Here is a 15,097-nt window from a genome sequence, read left to right as displayed (position 1 = left end):
TAGGTCCATACCATTTCTGTCCTTTATTGTGCCCATCTTTGCATGAAATGTTCCCTTGGTATCTCTAATTTTCTTGATGAGATCTCTGCTAAGTCGCTTCAGTCGTGTCTGACTCTGCGACCCCATAGAGACCTCTAGTCTTTCCAATTCTATTGTTTTCCTGTATTGCTTTGCACTGATCACTGAGGAAGGCTTTCTTATTTCTCCTTGCTATTTTTGGAATTCTGCATTCAAATGGGTGTATCTTTCCTTTTCTCCTTTGCCTTTAGCATCTCTTATTTTCTCAGCTATTTGGAAGGCCTCCTCAGACAACCATTTTGCCTCTTTGCATTTCTTTTTCTTGGGGATGGTCTTGACCACTGTCTCCTGTAGAATGTCACGGATCTCCGTTCGTAGTTCTTCAGGTACTCTATCAGATCTAATCCTTTGAATCTATTTGTCACTTTCACTGTAAGGGATTTGATTTAGGTCATACCTGAATGACCTAGTGGTTTTCCCTACTTTCTTCTATTTAAGTCTGAATTTTGCAATAAGGAGTTCATGATCTGAGCTACAGTCAGCTCCCAGTCTTGTTTTTGCTGACTCTATAGAGCTTCTCCATCTTTGTCTGCAGAGAATGTAATCAATTCTGAGTTGAGAAGAAGTAAGTGAAATGAAGAGGGGACAGAAAAGCATTTGAGGCAGAGGGAACAGTGTGGACCAGTGGACTGTGGAGGAAGAGAAGGTGGTGAACAGGCAGCTCAGAAAGCTCAGCACTGCTGAAGAACAGAAGGAAAGGGGCATATGTTGAAAGATGGGGCTGGAGGGGCAGTCCATAGTGTATAGTCTGGAAAATTTACATGTGAAAGAACAAAATGCACTCTGCCTGACATTCAAACAAACCCGTCCACCTAAGGCAGCTCTTCCTCTCTCCAAGCTGAAGTTTACACCCCATCAGACACCAACACATTTCAGAAACTTTGCACAGTTTAGAAGAGGGGTTGATAGAGGAATAAAAATGAGTGCCGGGGGAACTGCATCACCCATTGCAAGCATCAGAAGAAGCTGATCTCCTGAAGAGTAAGTGGTCTCCTCTTACTGCTTGTAGAATGCATTCCTTCTTTCTCGAGAGATATCTTCAGTCTAAAGATTTCATCAACTTTTTTTCTTGGATGGAATATTTATGCTTGGGAAAGCACATGTTAGTTTAGTGATTTCAAAAGCTTTTACTTTTTTGTTCTTTCCAGTATAAAGACTCACCTATCACACTAAGCTCTGCGCTGGAAAAGATAACTCCATGTTTATTCTCTGCCACACACTGATACATGCCAGCATCTGAGAGGTTCACTATTGTTATGTTGAGAGTTCCTTGCTCGATATCAATTCTATCCTGTGAAAGAAAAGAGGAACACAAAACAATGACCTTCTACAACTGAGACCTTAAGGCATCTTTGCTACATGTTATATATCAAAGGAGCTTAATGGGAGGGAAATTGCCGTCATATAAACAATTTACATAACATGAGCTATTTATCCGTCAACTAGCTTGTGGCAGGTCAGATGCTAAATGAACAACCTGTACATCAGTTGGTAAATGGAATTTAAATTGTAGGACTCTCTTGAGTTATCATTGATTTAATAGTGAAACCACTCAGATTAATATCCCCTCTAAACAGATGAACTTTAAATTTAAAATGATTTTTCTTTTTTTTTTTTTTTTACTCCAAGGCTTTGTGCTAACTGGGGGTGAGGAGTGGGAAATACAAGGAAACTTACTGTTTAGAGTAGTTAAAACACTCAAATTATGGGCAGCCAACACTTTGAGGGTTAAAAGGACTGTACTCTTCTTGGATGAAGCAGAAACACATATTTAATGTTGTTGAAGTTTACTAAGAATAAAGAATAAGTATTGATAATTTAATGTTCTGTTACTTGACTGCTGTTGGTGGTGTGAACTAAGCTTAGGACCATGAACTGGTGCCAATCTGAAGACAGCAAAGTGGGTGTATCAAACAATAGACCATCTTCATTCATCAGCCTGAGGCTACATAACTTGAGGTGTCAATTTTTATAAATACCCTAAAGGACCTCTTTTTCTCCAGGAGACCTGCCATTTAAAAAGTAAAATATTTTCTGTTTGCCCTAGGGTTGTGATTTAGCTGCCTGGCATCCATGATCCCTCACATTAAATAGAGGAAGGAAAATGCCAGTTACCTGGGCACCTACACTCAAGTGATTCGAAGCTGGCTTTTAGAATTGAGAGAATCATGGGACCAGCAGGAGCCCTGCAGTGACAGGAGGAGGTGTGGGTGGCACGGTGTGGACTAGGCTTGTTATATCTGCCTGTTTCTGTGGCTGCAAGGGCTGATATCCTGGCCAGTGCTCAGAGTGGTTGTTCTTGCCTGGAGCTGATGGGGGAGGAAACCAGAGCACAAGAAACTGGCTGTCAAATTGAGGCCTGGGGAAAATGTCATATTTCAGCAAAAATTTGAATTCAGTGGGAAAATCAAACTGGACACAATTGTTCCTCATCTTAAGGTCCCTCCACCTCATTTATTTTTATAGGCATGATTCCTATCTCTTTTAGCCTTCTCGACAAGGTTATTCAGATTTCTGTTAGACTGCTCTATAGGTTGGTTACCTTTCTAAAAAAAATTTTTTTTTTTTGCATATAATTTGGAATATTGGCATGCAGGAGTATTTTGAAAAGGAGTTATTTTTGTCTGTCTTTCCACCCATTTAGCAGATTGGGTGGCTACTTCCACCTCATCTCCTGGGCTGTGTGCTTAGCTACTCAATCATGTCCGACTCTTTGTGACCCCGTGGACTGCAGTCCACCATGCTCCTCTGTCCATGGGATTTTTCCAGGCAAGAATACTGGAGTGGGTTGCCATGGCCTCCTCCAGGGGAATCTTCCCAACCCAGGGATCAAACCCAGGTCTCCTGCATTCCAGGCAGATTCTTTACCAGCTGAGTCACCAGGGAAGCCCATGAATACTGCAGTGGGTAGACTATCCCTTCTCCAGGGGAATCTTCCTGATCCAGGAATTGAACTGGGGTCTTCTGCAATACAGGTGGATTCTTTACCAGCTGAGCTACCAGGGAAGCCCTTCCCTGGGCTGCTGGTCCAGAAATAACCAGACTCATGGCTTCTCTCAGGTCCTGGATCTGCGGATACTGAGGCTACTGCAGTTCCTGCCCAGAGCCAGTAGAAGACGCAGCCTGGTACCTCCTACCTCTCTCACATCACAGAGTCCTGTTAAGCCAGGCAACAGTTTGGCCGCTTTTTCACTTAAGCCTTAGCTACAGGGATATTGCAGCCTGGTCTCCAAAGAGGACTTTTAATATCTGAGCTTTCAGCTACTACTGCCTGCTTCAGGGCCTACAGACTGGTGCCTCCCACTTTGCTCATCGCTTTTAGTTGTTCTTCTACTTCTGTTCCACTAAGAGGTGTCAGTCTCGAGTTTGCACACGCCACTGCTACATGTCTGAGGCACAGTGAGCATTTTGCTGGTCCATGTACTGGACTGTGTTGTTCACTAGTCTTCCCAGACAGAAGACAATATAAAACCACACTGAAGGGGAGAACTGGAGTCTTACACACTCACTTGTACATGCAAACTTGTATCTTAGCACAATTACATGATCCAGAACTTCAGTATAACTCTCCAGTTGTAAAGCCAGTGACGTTAATCTCTGAAGACCAAAGATCCAGTATGGATGTTTAACAAGGCTGAGCAATGCTGGAAAATTGGATTTATGTACAGTTTCTATCTATCAACCACATTCACTTGTTCCACTATTAATGGCATTTGGTTATATAATTTTGGAAACAACTGGTAATTTTTCTCTTTCCATAGCAACAAGACCACACACCACATTAAAGTCAATATTAAGACACAATTTTCATTCATTTGCTTACCCGAGTTAACAGTGGTTCGCCATTTTTCAGCCACCTGTATGTAGGCTTGGGCCTTCCATTGGCTTTACATTCCCAGAAGACGTTTTCTTCAATGGCCACATGGATGTCATTTATTTTTTGACTCCAGTTCGGTTGAGCTATAGCAGTTCACAAAGCAAAGATATACATTCAGTGCATGTTCAACTCATGTTTATCATATGCAATTAAGGGACAAAAAAGGGTTTATGATAAAATTAATTTTCCAGAGGTTATGTCAATTGCAAAGCTGGGTGGAAGTTCAGTGGGTACTTTTAGAATAAAACACCCCACCTCATGTCCAACTCTGAATGTCCTGTTTTTGCAGCCTATGCGGCTGTTTTTTCCATCACTAAAGGCAAAATGAGCAAAACTATCACGAGCCATAGGGTAAAATTAACTGCTCCTCCTCCCAAATATCTATTCCTCATTTTTTCCAAAAGAAATCTCCCACCACCACTCTGTTACTTTAAGCTGGGCTCATGTTTTCCTAGCTACCCACTGTATTTCCCTTCATTTGCATCTAGAGGTAATTATAGGATGAGGTTCATGCCAATGATAGGTGGTATGTGTGTGGAAGTGATGAGGGCAACCTCCAGGTTACTGACTTAAAGATACCAGCCCTGGATTCTCATTTTTCTTTCCCACTGATTAGAAGGTGACAAGTGAAATAGCCTTGGGCTCACAGATGAAGCTATGTAGGATGAAGATGCTGACCTTGAATGATCTTCTGGAATAAAGCAACCCCAGACCCACATGCCTATTTTTGGAGACATATGTATGAAGGAAAGAAACTTCTTCTTTAAGCCACTATATTTCTACGTGTCTCTCACACGCATCATATAAATAATTTCTGTGACTCCTTTCTCCTTCAAGACTGTCATCATTTTCTATTATTACCTTTTTTCATGTTGATAGAATATTTTCTATTAGCATATGGCCTTACAATTCCAAATCTCTGAATGAGCCCTGGTTTTGACCAAAAGCTTCTTAAGGAACTAGGTCCTGCCCTGCCTAACACAGGAATTCAAGACTGCACTCAATTCCCACACTGCTCAATGCCATACTCCAGGGGTCCCCAACTCTCTGGGATCTAATGCCTGATGATTTGAGGGGGAGATGATAATAATAGAAATAAAGTGCATGATAAGTGTGATGCACTCAAATCCTCCTGAAACCATCCTCCCACCCCGGGACTGTGAAAAAATTGTCTTCCCTGAAACTCGTCCCTATTGCCAAAGAGGCTGGGGACTGCTGTACCACTCCCTCCTACCACCAAAATTGTGCCTCACCTCTCATGCTTCAAATAAAGTCCCATTTTCTCTCCTTGTTCTTAAGGGAAATAAAGACAATGCTAATGCACATTCCCTAAAAAGTCTTCATAATATCAAGCCTTCCCTAAAGCACGATTCATGCTATTGGTAAACTATAATGGCACATGTAATTAGGCAGAAAACCCTCAGCCCAAAGTTCAGAAGCAAAGAGTAGTCATTCTGGAATGTATCTTCACACTGTGCACTTGCGTGATGCCTACCAACTTGAACCCAATAGTTAGAACTGGTATTCATATTTAATTAGAAGATGCTACTCAATATTCTTAACATATCTCTTAGCTGACTTGACCTCAGTATCTTTATTCGATGAGGTTACCAATCATTCATAATTTAATTCAAAAGAAAATGACTAGTGTTGAGCTCAAGCTTATATTATCAATAATGAAAAAAAAAAAAAATACTGGAAAAACAACTCACTTAACCAGCAGAGGTCCCTAGGTCCCTGAATAAATGCTACTTTCTCCTTTTATCCATCTATAAGCAAATCTCATGTTTTTCAAAGAGCAAAACACAATTTTACAAATCTACTGATGGGGATGATGCATTGTTTCAAATGAGGGGAGGCTGAAAGGGTCAGCTTTCAAAACAAGTTATAACATCAAGAAGCATTAACTTGAATGCAGGGTTGTAACCTTTATCCTTGAAGGAGCTGCAAGTCTGCCATTGTTTTTTATCTTCCTGGTGCTTTGCAAAGGGAGCTCAAATGGTAGATACTACCTTTTCAGTTCTCTGTCTGGAGAATTTGATGTGCAACACTGATGAGGCTAATGGCAGTTATGTGCCTAATTTCACATGCAACCTGCTGAATATTTACCCCCCACAGGGTCTATGAAAACAAAGCAAACAAGAAAAACTATAGAAATCTGTGTGGAATATTAACGAAGCCAAACTTTTCAAAGAGAGTGAGGAAGAAAAATAAAATGGAAGGGCAAATGTAACTTATGAAGCAATGTCAAGTTGAAGTTCAAAAAGGAAACATCAAAACCACATGCAGAGACAGGGATTTCAATGTCATAGATTTCCTGTAACTCTTGGGCTTATTCATTGCTTTCTTTCAAAAACACAGAAAGAGCTGGAAACACAACCTTGCAATCTCAAAGAGGATAGGGAGAAGCGAAGGGAAGGGAGGGCCTTGAGAGGATTTTGAAAAGACCTTGCAAAGTTCTAACTAATTAAACCCTTCTGAGGGCTCATTCTCTCTTCCAACAGGGTTACAGAGGTTAAGGTGCTCAAGAAGAATGCTCAATGGTAGTGGTTTGTGCTGGTCAAGGAGAAATCAACAGCAAATTCAGTCTTTGTGAGACATCATCAGATACTTTCCTTTTCGTTTTTAAAGTAAAATTAATGCTCAGAAACCAGATTTGAAGGACAAAAATCTACTCCTCCTGAAGTAAAATGAATTCATAGGAGCCAAATTTGAAATGATTTAAACACATTCCTCTTGAAGTCAATATCTGGACAGGGGCCCACAGGGACTGAGAATGGAATACTGTATTATATATATGGCAAAGGATAAGATGATCTTTCTTTTAACATGCCAATTGCAGATCTACAGGCCAAAAACCCACACAGTGAAGGTTTCTCCTGCCACTCACTTAGATTAGATGAATCATATCTAAGTGAGCGAGTTTTTTGTAATTGAATAGTTCTGTACCTGATGGAAATTGTTTATATCTCTACATATCTCTTTGGGTCACTGAGTTCGAAGTCCTTGGGTAACAAATGGTCCACTTTAGTGCATAAGAGAAAATATTGTTTCCTTTAACTTTTTTTTTGGATAATGTATGTGGGTCCGTGGTATTTATCACTTAATATCTAGGTTCTTTTGCAACACCATATCTAAAAAAATAGCTCCATGGAAGGCTTGAACAGGTTGATTCAGCCCTATTATTTCAAAAAGAAGTTTATGTCTAAATGCTTTTCGGGCATTATATATATGTAGATCCCAAATACTAAACAGAAATCATATTCACATATTAAAACAGAACCATCTGTTTCGGCCATTCATATTCTTTCAAGGTTTGAATAGAAGAATCTCTCCTCTAAAGTGAATCTTTAGTCTTGTTCTCAAGATACAAATTAAAATACAAGGTTAAATGATTGTGTTTTACTTGACTCTATGACACTGTTAATCTCTTGCATAAATGAACAAGCTCTTCATTCCAATCTTTTGTTCAACAACTGCCAGAAACGACCTAAGTCAATGCATAATCCAGCCACTGGAATCATGCAAGCATCTTGTCCAATAACAATTTATATTGCAGACAGATATAGTTTGCAGTTCTCAGAGGTATCTGGTTCTCTGACTGTCCAAAACCAGAAATTTCTAATAGAAAGAAAAGCCATCAAGAGCCTTAGCCCTTAGGGAAAAAAAGAAAAGATAAAATGGGGGAAAATAATTTAAATTGCTATTAGAATGATTACCTGTAGCCATTCAAAATTATTTCTGGTTGCTTACACAGTCTTAGAGAAGATGAATCTATCTTAAGCTGTACTCAAGGATATTAAGGGTTTTTGGTATCAGTTCATTTGGGACAATTAGGCAGACTCTTGCTTGAGTGCAAAATTATCTCATCTTCTGTGTTCATTCTTTTGGTCATTCAATTCTTTAAGCCACTTTGTGAGACTGAATATTATCTAGTGATCACACATACACAGCACATCTATGGGGAAATTAGTACACCATACTAAATGATGCTTCTATATTCTGACCCTAGATATCCTCCCATACTATTTGCAGGGTCATGAAGTCCACAGTTTTGTCTTTAGAGCCAAAGGACCATAGCCCACAAGGTCTCGACATACAGCCATAGATGTAAATTGGAAGGAAAATAAAAAGAGCTCTTTTTGGCTCAATAATCAGGTGATTATAAGTCACTTCCTTAGAAAATAGGAAGTAAAAAACTCAGTTGTTCACCTGGATGTTTTCATTTATGACTTTGGTTGTAGAAAACAAGTAGATAAAGTATCTGAATGATTGATGACTTTTTTTCCCTTTTACCTATTTAATGAAAATGTCTTACTGGCAAGTCAAAGAACACAGAACAGATCTAAAGGATCTCTGATTCTCACTCATTCTATCATCTTGGGTAAGTTATTTTATGTCTCTGGGTCTTTATTTTTAACTTGTAAAAATCAAAGAGTTGGCTCCAACAGATCCTTCCAGCTCAAACATTATACATTCATTGAAAAATAGTCTTGTTCACTGCTTGCATATTATATTCCCTATTTCCTCATGGTGAAAATGACTTTACTCTCAATACCTGTTACATCTAGGAGAAATTGTACAAAGGTATTAAATATCAGGAAATTTAGCTCATGTTTCATTCTTCTGAATGATGACTGTTATTCCACTGGTCTACTTGTGCAAAAAGGAATAATGAGGTGGAAAGATGAATAATTATCAAGTGAATTAAATCCATTTTATACCTCCCTCTCCTTTTTTCAAAGATAATTACTGTAGCATCCTCCTTCCACTGTGTCTTTGTAGACTGGTCATAATGCTTGATGTGACAGAAGTCTGCGAGCTTTCACGGGAAGCAGGAACACCTTTATTTGCAGTAATTTATTCTTAGGGTTCACTCTACCACCTGGAAACAACCTGCATAAGAGCAATGGCTTTTGCACTGTGGACTCAAACAAGTAGCATCAGCACAACCAGGAAACATAGAAATGCAAATTCTCAGGTCCCATGCTAGCCCAACAAAATCAGAACTTCTGGGGAGTTCTGTATTTTAATAAAATTTTCAGTTTATTCTAACTGCACCCTGAAGCTTGAGAACTTCCAGCATGAAAGAACAGGCATAGCATCTGGAACCTATCTCTGTTTACTATGGGCTTCTCTGGTGGCTCAGATGGTAAGGAATCTGCCTGCAATGAAGGAGACTGGAGTTTGATCCCTGAGTCGGTAAGATCCCCTGGAGAAAGAGACGGCAACCCACTCCAGTACTCTTGCCTGGAGAATTCCATCAACAGAGGAGCCTGGCAGGCTACAGTCCATGGGGTCACAAAGAGTCGGACAGGACTGAGCGACTATCACTCACTCTGCTTACTATGTAGCTTCAATCAGTAACATGAGTATCTCTTTGGGAAGCAGTTTCCATATTTAGAAAATGGCTAAGTGTAGGAATGACAAAAAAGTGTCTTACTGGTTCTAAGTCCAAAATATATGTCAAGTCTCCATTTATTTTCATTCTTTGCGTCCTAGCCACCATCATTTCTCACCTGGTTGGCTTTCTGACTGCTTATCCTGCTTTTACTCTTGGTTCCCTATAATGTAATCATCGCAGAACAACCAGAGTGATCTTCTAAAAGCATGAATACAACTGAGTCATTCCCCATTTATAATCTCACAGTGGTTTCCCATTATCAGAATAAAACCCAAACTCAGTGCCTGGCTTACAAAGTACTGCCTAATCTGCCACCCTCCTTTGTTTCCAAACCCTTTATCCTTTCTCACTAGGACTTAGCCACGCTGGCTTCCTTGATGCATCTCACACATGTTAAGTCGTCTTCTGCCTCAGGGCCTCTGCACTTCCTTACCTTCTGCCTGGAAAGCACTACCCCTTGAAAGCATGGCTCTTTTTCACTCTTTAGGTTTCAGTTCAGAAGTCACATCTTACACAAGTCTTCCCTGACTGCCTTATCTTATGAAGTCTTTCTTCTGTTCTTGAAAAGTGAAAGTGAAAGTCGCTAAGTTGTGTCCGACTCTTTGTGACCCCATGGACTATACAGTTCAGGGAATTCTCCAGGCCAGAATACTGGAGGGGGTAGCCTTTCCCTTCTCCAGGGGATCTTCCCAACCCAGGGATCAAACTCAGGTCTCCCACATTACAGGCGGATTCTTAACCAGTTGAGCCACAAGGGAAACCCAAGAGTACTGGAGTAGGTAGCCTATCCCTTTTCCAGTGGGTCTTCCTGACCCAGGTATCAAACTGGGGTCTCCTGCATTGCAGGTGGATTCTTTACCAACTGAGCTATCAGGGAAGTCCTTCTTCTGCTCCTAGTTGCCTGCTATCATATCATCCTAACCACCTTCTTCATGATTCTTATCACCTTATGAAATTTTCTAGTTCATTTATTTGCATAATAGTGAATTTCCTGTTTGCTCCTAGTGAAAGAAAAGTTCCTTGAAGACAGGGATTTGTATTATAGTCCTAAGCGTCTAATACTCTGCCACCTCTGGTAGGCAATAAAAAAAAATTATTTGAACAAATTAATAATATATTAAAGTCATTTTGGAAAATGTCAACATTTAAGCAAGAAAGATTTGTAGTAATGTACCCTTGAAAATATAATATCTACCTCGGTAAGTTTTTAATGCTTAAAAATACCTGAAAGAGCAGATTAGACCACACGGACAAGTACAGGCCATGGCACAAATAACTCCGGAAGATGGAGATGGGTAAAAATGTTCATGTTTGAACTAGCTTCAATTCTTCCCAAACATGAGTAGCACATGCTAAGCTAAAGACACAATCACAGTGGAAACACACCAGCCAGGAATATAGGCTCCTATGACCCTTATACAGGGAATGTAGGAACAACGAAACCATGCTCAGCAGGCCTTTGGAGGAAGGTTAAATGGTTTCAGTCTGGGATCAGAAAAATTGCCATTTTGTCAGGCCAGAACGGAAGTGAGCACACCTGTCTGGTTTCTCAACTGAAGAGTGGATGAATGGGATGCAGCAACTTGGAACCAAAAAGGACAAGCAGGTCTCTAAGCTGAAACCCAAGGTTTATTGTCCCCAAGCACAGCACATCTTAACACTGTCAGACATTCTCTTGTCAACAAAGAGAGCATGTTCATGGATGAGTAACTAGGGCTACTTTCTCCCCTTTTGTGAAATATATATGGTGATTTTAATTATAACAACTCATTTAAATTGGAGATCTAGGCAGCTGGATATTGGGAACACTGTATTGAGAAAACCCAACAGAGACCACAAGGAAAAAAAAAAAAAATGACAGCCAAGCACTTTTGCATAATTAAGCTCTCCTGTGACAATGAAAACAACTCGATAATTTCCGTGTCACCGATATGCTAGTTGAGGGAAAATAAAAGGATAAAAAAGATGCAACAGCCCACCATCATGAAGTCAACTGATCTGACAAGCTTCTAACACCTAGGGTGGTTGACAACGGAGAAAAAGCTGAGTTATCTTCAGAAAGCAGGCACATTTCATTTGGCTTTTTTTCCCATGGATGAATGCAGATAACTTCGTTTAAAAGGGAAACACTGTTAGCATCAGATTTTCATCTCCAAGGCTGGGTCCCAGAAAACCGTTCATTGTTTCTCCAGAAGGTTATTGATGAGGTTGATTCTCCAGAAGACTAACTCTGGAATCTTCTGTTTCCAGTGTAGGAAACTTATGACCTACTAGAAAGCACTGTGCCAACTCCTGGTGACAGGATATTTCCTATGTTTTTAATATACTGAAAAACAGATATTTCACTTCAAAGAAAACCATGAAAGTGAAAAATTACTTCAATCAATTAACTGAGCAACACAACTAACATTTAGGGATCACAACTACTTAATGGAAAAATCAATCTAACTAATTGAAAAAGGAAAACACTGGCCATTTACCTGAACATTTTCAGGTTGCTCCTACTTGACGCAGGAGAGATGATTATTATACTGAAGAGAAAAATGTACCCTTGAGTGTCCCTTGGACTGCAAGGAGATCCAACCAGTCCATTCTAAAGGAGATCAGCCCTGCGAGTTCTTTGGAAGGAATGAAGCTAAAGCTGAAACTCCAGTATTTTGGCCACCTCATGTGAAGAGTTGACTCATTGGAAAAGACTCTGATGCTGGGAGGGATTGGGGGCAGGAGGAGAAGGGGATGACAGAGGATGAGATGGCTGGATGGCATCACTGACTCGATGGACGTGAGTTTGAGTGAACTCCGGGAGATGGTGATGGACAAGGAGGCCTGGCGTGCTGCAGTTCATGGGGTCACAAAGAGTCGGACATGACTGAGCGACCGGACTGAACTGAACTGAAACACTTAAGACAGTGATTGCATCTCACTGAACAAATCAGTAACGTTCAGTCTTCAGTTTTTCTAGCAATGAACTGTGATGTCTTCTGCTTTTCAACCAATCAAATAAGGTGTCAACCATCATAGTTTATGAAAGAGCAAAGATCAAGCATCAGATCTGTTGTTTGGCATGGGCAGAGTTGATCATTTAGTATTGTTGAAGGAAGATGGGTGATTTTTAAAAGGTGCATATTTATTTAAACAATTGGTGCTCAAGTTATCACGTGAAGGACTGGCTAACATCATGTGCATTCATTATCCCTTGGGCAACGCCACAGGTATGAATCCAAAATGCCAGATGGGAAGGTTGCTGAAGGCTAGCTGATATTCAAAAGCTCCATCCAGTTTCTAATCATGCTTCTAAAAAATCTTACATGACTACTGAACAAAATCTTTTCCCCATATCTGAAATCCAAAATACTCTGGAAGAAGACCCGATGAAATAAATAGACTTTTGTGGTATCAGTTGTTGAAAGACATCAGAAGGTTTAAAGTCTTTGCTACAACTTGCCCCTAAAGAACTGCTCTTATCCCTTTAATACACATTGTTGTTCACCTAAGCCATTCTTAAATAATTATCAATCTATAATATTTATTTTCAACACCGCATGGGATTCAGGCATGTTCCAACTTGGGAGAACTCAGTTTGATTTCAAAATGCCTATCAAATGAAATCCCTTTCTGGATTCCAAAATGATACCCTAACTGGGTTTCCAAGACAGGCTCAATGGATGACCACGTGCTAGAAGCTTTACATTTGTGTTCTGTTTGGATCAATGCCGATGATTTGATTGGAATAGGAACAGCTGCACAGAAAGAGTCTATGGGGTGAGAGAGATTTGTCATGCTCCACTCTGATAAGAACTAAATTTGGACAGCATGCATTTTGAAATGTTCATGGTACCACATTAAATGGCTACCAAATAGGAGCAATTACCAAGGATTAACACGACCTCCAAGTCAAAATTTGAATGGAAGAAAAGCGGAGAGCTTTAGAAATAAATAAATAAATCAGGAGGAGGGATAACAAAACTTTTCCCTTGTCAGGTTTACAGCTTGATGGCAGCAGGAAAAATAGGTCCTTAGTGAATGTGTTCACACTAATATGCATCCCTCAACATATCAGCCTGTATCTTCCCCTCTGCTGTCTCCACACCACTGCCCCCAACCTCCCCTTCCCCACCCAGAACAACCCAGGGGATGATAATTAGGCAGCAAAAAGGGTTTTACACAATGGTATTTTGAACAATCCTTCTGAAAAACCTTGAATGCAAATCTCCTAGTTTATGGGTTTTAATACCAAGAAGGTCAACAAATGATAAACTGGAATCACTACCTTACCATAGAAAGTCAACTGTCCTTTTGCTACGTTTTTCCCTCTTGAATTCTCAGCCACACATTCATACAAGCCAGCATCCTCCTGCTGAAAATTGGGGATTTCAAGAATCCCATTTGACTTGTGTCTTCTGGCTTTGGTTGCTATCGGCTTTCCATCAGCTCTTCTCCAGATAATAGTTGGTACTGGACTGGTGGCAAGAAAAAAAGGGAGTGAATCATGTTAGAGAAACTTTCTTTTATTTGAATCTATGCTCGTTACAATTCCTTCCTTCTTGGTTCCAAACATTATATAGCTGGCACTAGACAGTGTTCCCCAAAAGTCATTTATTCATGTATCACTATTATAATTTCAGTGATACATCTCTAGTACTATTATGTATTCTGTTTTCTTTAGGGATTGAACCCAGGTCTCCCACATTGCAGGCAGATTCTTTACCAGCTGAGCCACCAGGGAAGCCCTTAAAATCAAATAACCTTTCTTACCCTTAAAGAAGGTATTCCATATAATATACAATATTACCAATGAAATAAAAACAGATTTTTATATGCTTGTTACATTTTTTCCAGTGCATCTGTTTAAGATCATAAATACAAAAATTTTTAAAAGTCCATGCACAAATGTGGAGAATTAAAAATGCCTTCCACTAAGATGTGGTCCAGAACCCCTTCTGCTTGAACCAGGTGGCTACTATGACTTAAAATAAGACAGAAGTGATGTGGTGTCAGTTTCAAGGCTCAGTGGATACGAAACTGGCAGCTTCACTTTTTGCCTCTTGGAACACCCTGTGTGGGCCCTTACCAACTTCTAGCAGTCCATTAGGAGGGTGGTTTGGGGAAAGTTATCTTAAAATAGCGAGATAAGGAAAGAGGCAACCTGTGGGGACTTTAAGTACTCTCAAGGCATCTATCATCCTGCAGCTGAAACTGTTAGAATGCATCTTAAATTGTAAGGGCATTACTGAATCTGCAGATCAATGGTTTAGCGAGCTAACCACAGCTTCTGAGTTGCGGCTTCCTAGCAGGGGATACAATTATTTATCTATTTATTTTTCACAAAGGCACACACAGACAAGAAACTAGACTAAAAACCTGCTAATCTTCTCTGGGAAACCTGAGATGGTATTTTAAAAATTAGAGCCATCAACTCGACTATACTTGTTTTAGAGGAATTTAAGTTCATTAGGCAGAAACTAACTCAAAATATGGAAAGGGCTCTATCAAAAGTACATTATGGGTATCTTTACATGTGATGAGACAGTTAAAACGTGCCAGTACAAATAACTGTTCTTAGACAGTCTTTCTGCTCTTAAGTGGGCCGTGATGATGTGTTTCCGCAGCTGCATGTGTGTATCCAAACACTTCTGTGTAGACTGGAGGAGCCCAATTTGGGTCCTTTGTCTTCATTCTAGTGCCATTCAAGTAGTGTGAATGGAGTTTAATTCATACTCCCTTTGAATGTGGGAACA

The 15,097-nt window shown here is 40.0% G+C and overlaps 1 protein-coding gene across 3 annotated transcripts in view; it reads right to left on the bottom strand.

Annotated features, from left to right (window-relative positions):
• Positions 1-15,097, bottom strand: part of CNTN4 (contactin 4) — a 999,337-nt gene that overhangs the window by 177,242 nt on the left and 806,998 nt on the right. For all 3 annotated transcript variants that reach the window (XM_010862023.1, XM_010862025.1, XM_010862024.1), the window contains 3 exons: positions 13,635-13,819; positions 3,902-4,038; positions 1,240-1,369 (listed from right to left, as the gene is read on the bottom strand). In XM_010862023.1, the coding sequence (XP_010860325.1) occupies positions 1,240-1,369; positions 3,902-4,038; positions 13,635-13,819 (452 nt within the window). The remainder of the gene's footprint in view (positions 1-1,239; positions 1,370-3,901; positions 4,039-13,634; positions 13,820-15,097) is intronic.

The sequence above is a fragment of the Bison bison genome, unplaced genomic scaffold, assembly GCF_000754665.1.
Source record: "Bison bison bison isolate TAMUID 2011002044 unplaced genomic scaffold, Bison_UMD1.0 scf7180017864474, whole genome shotgun sequence".
Lineage (NCBI taxonomy): Eukaryota > Metazoa > Chordata > Mammalia > Artiodactyla > Bovidae > Bison > Bison bison.
The sequence above is the reverse complement of the archived record's forward strand: the minus strand, read 5'-3'. Positions and strand labels throughout refer to the sequence as shown.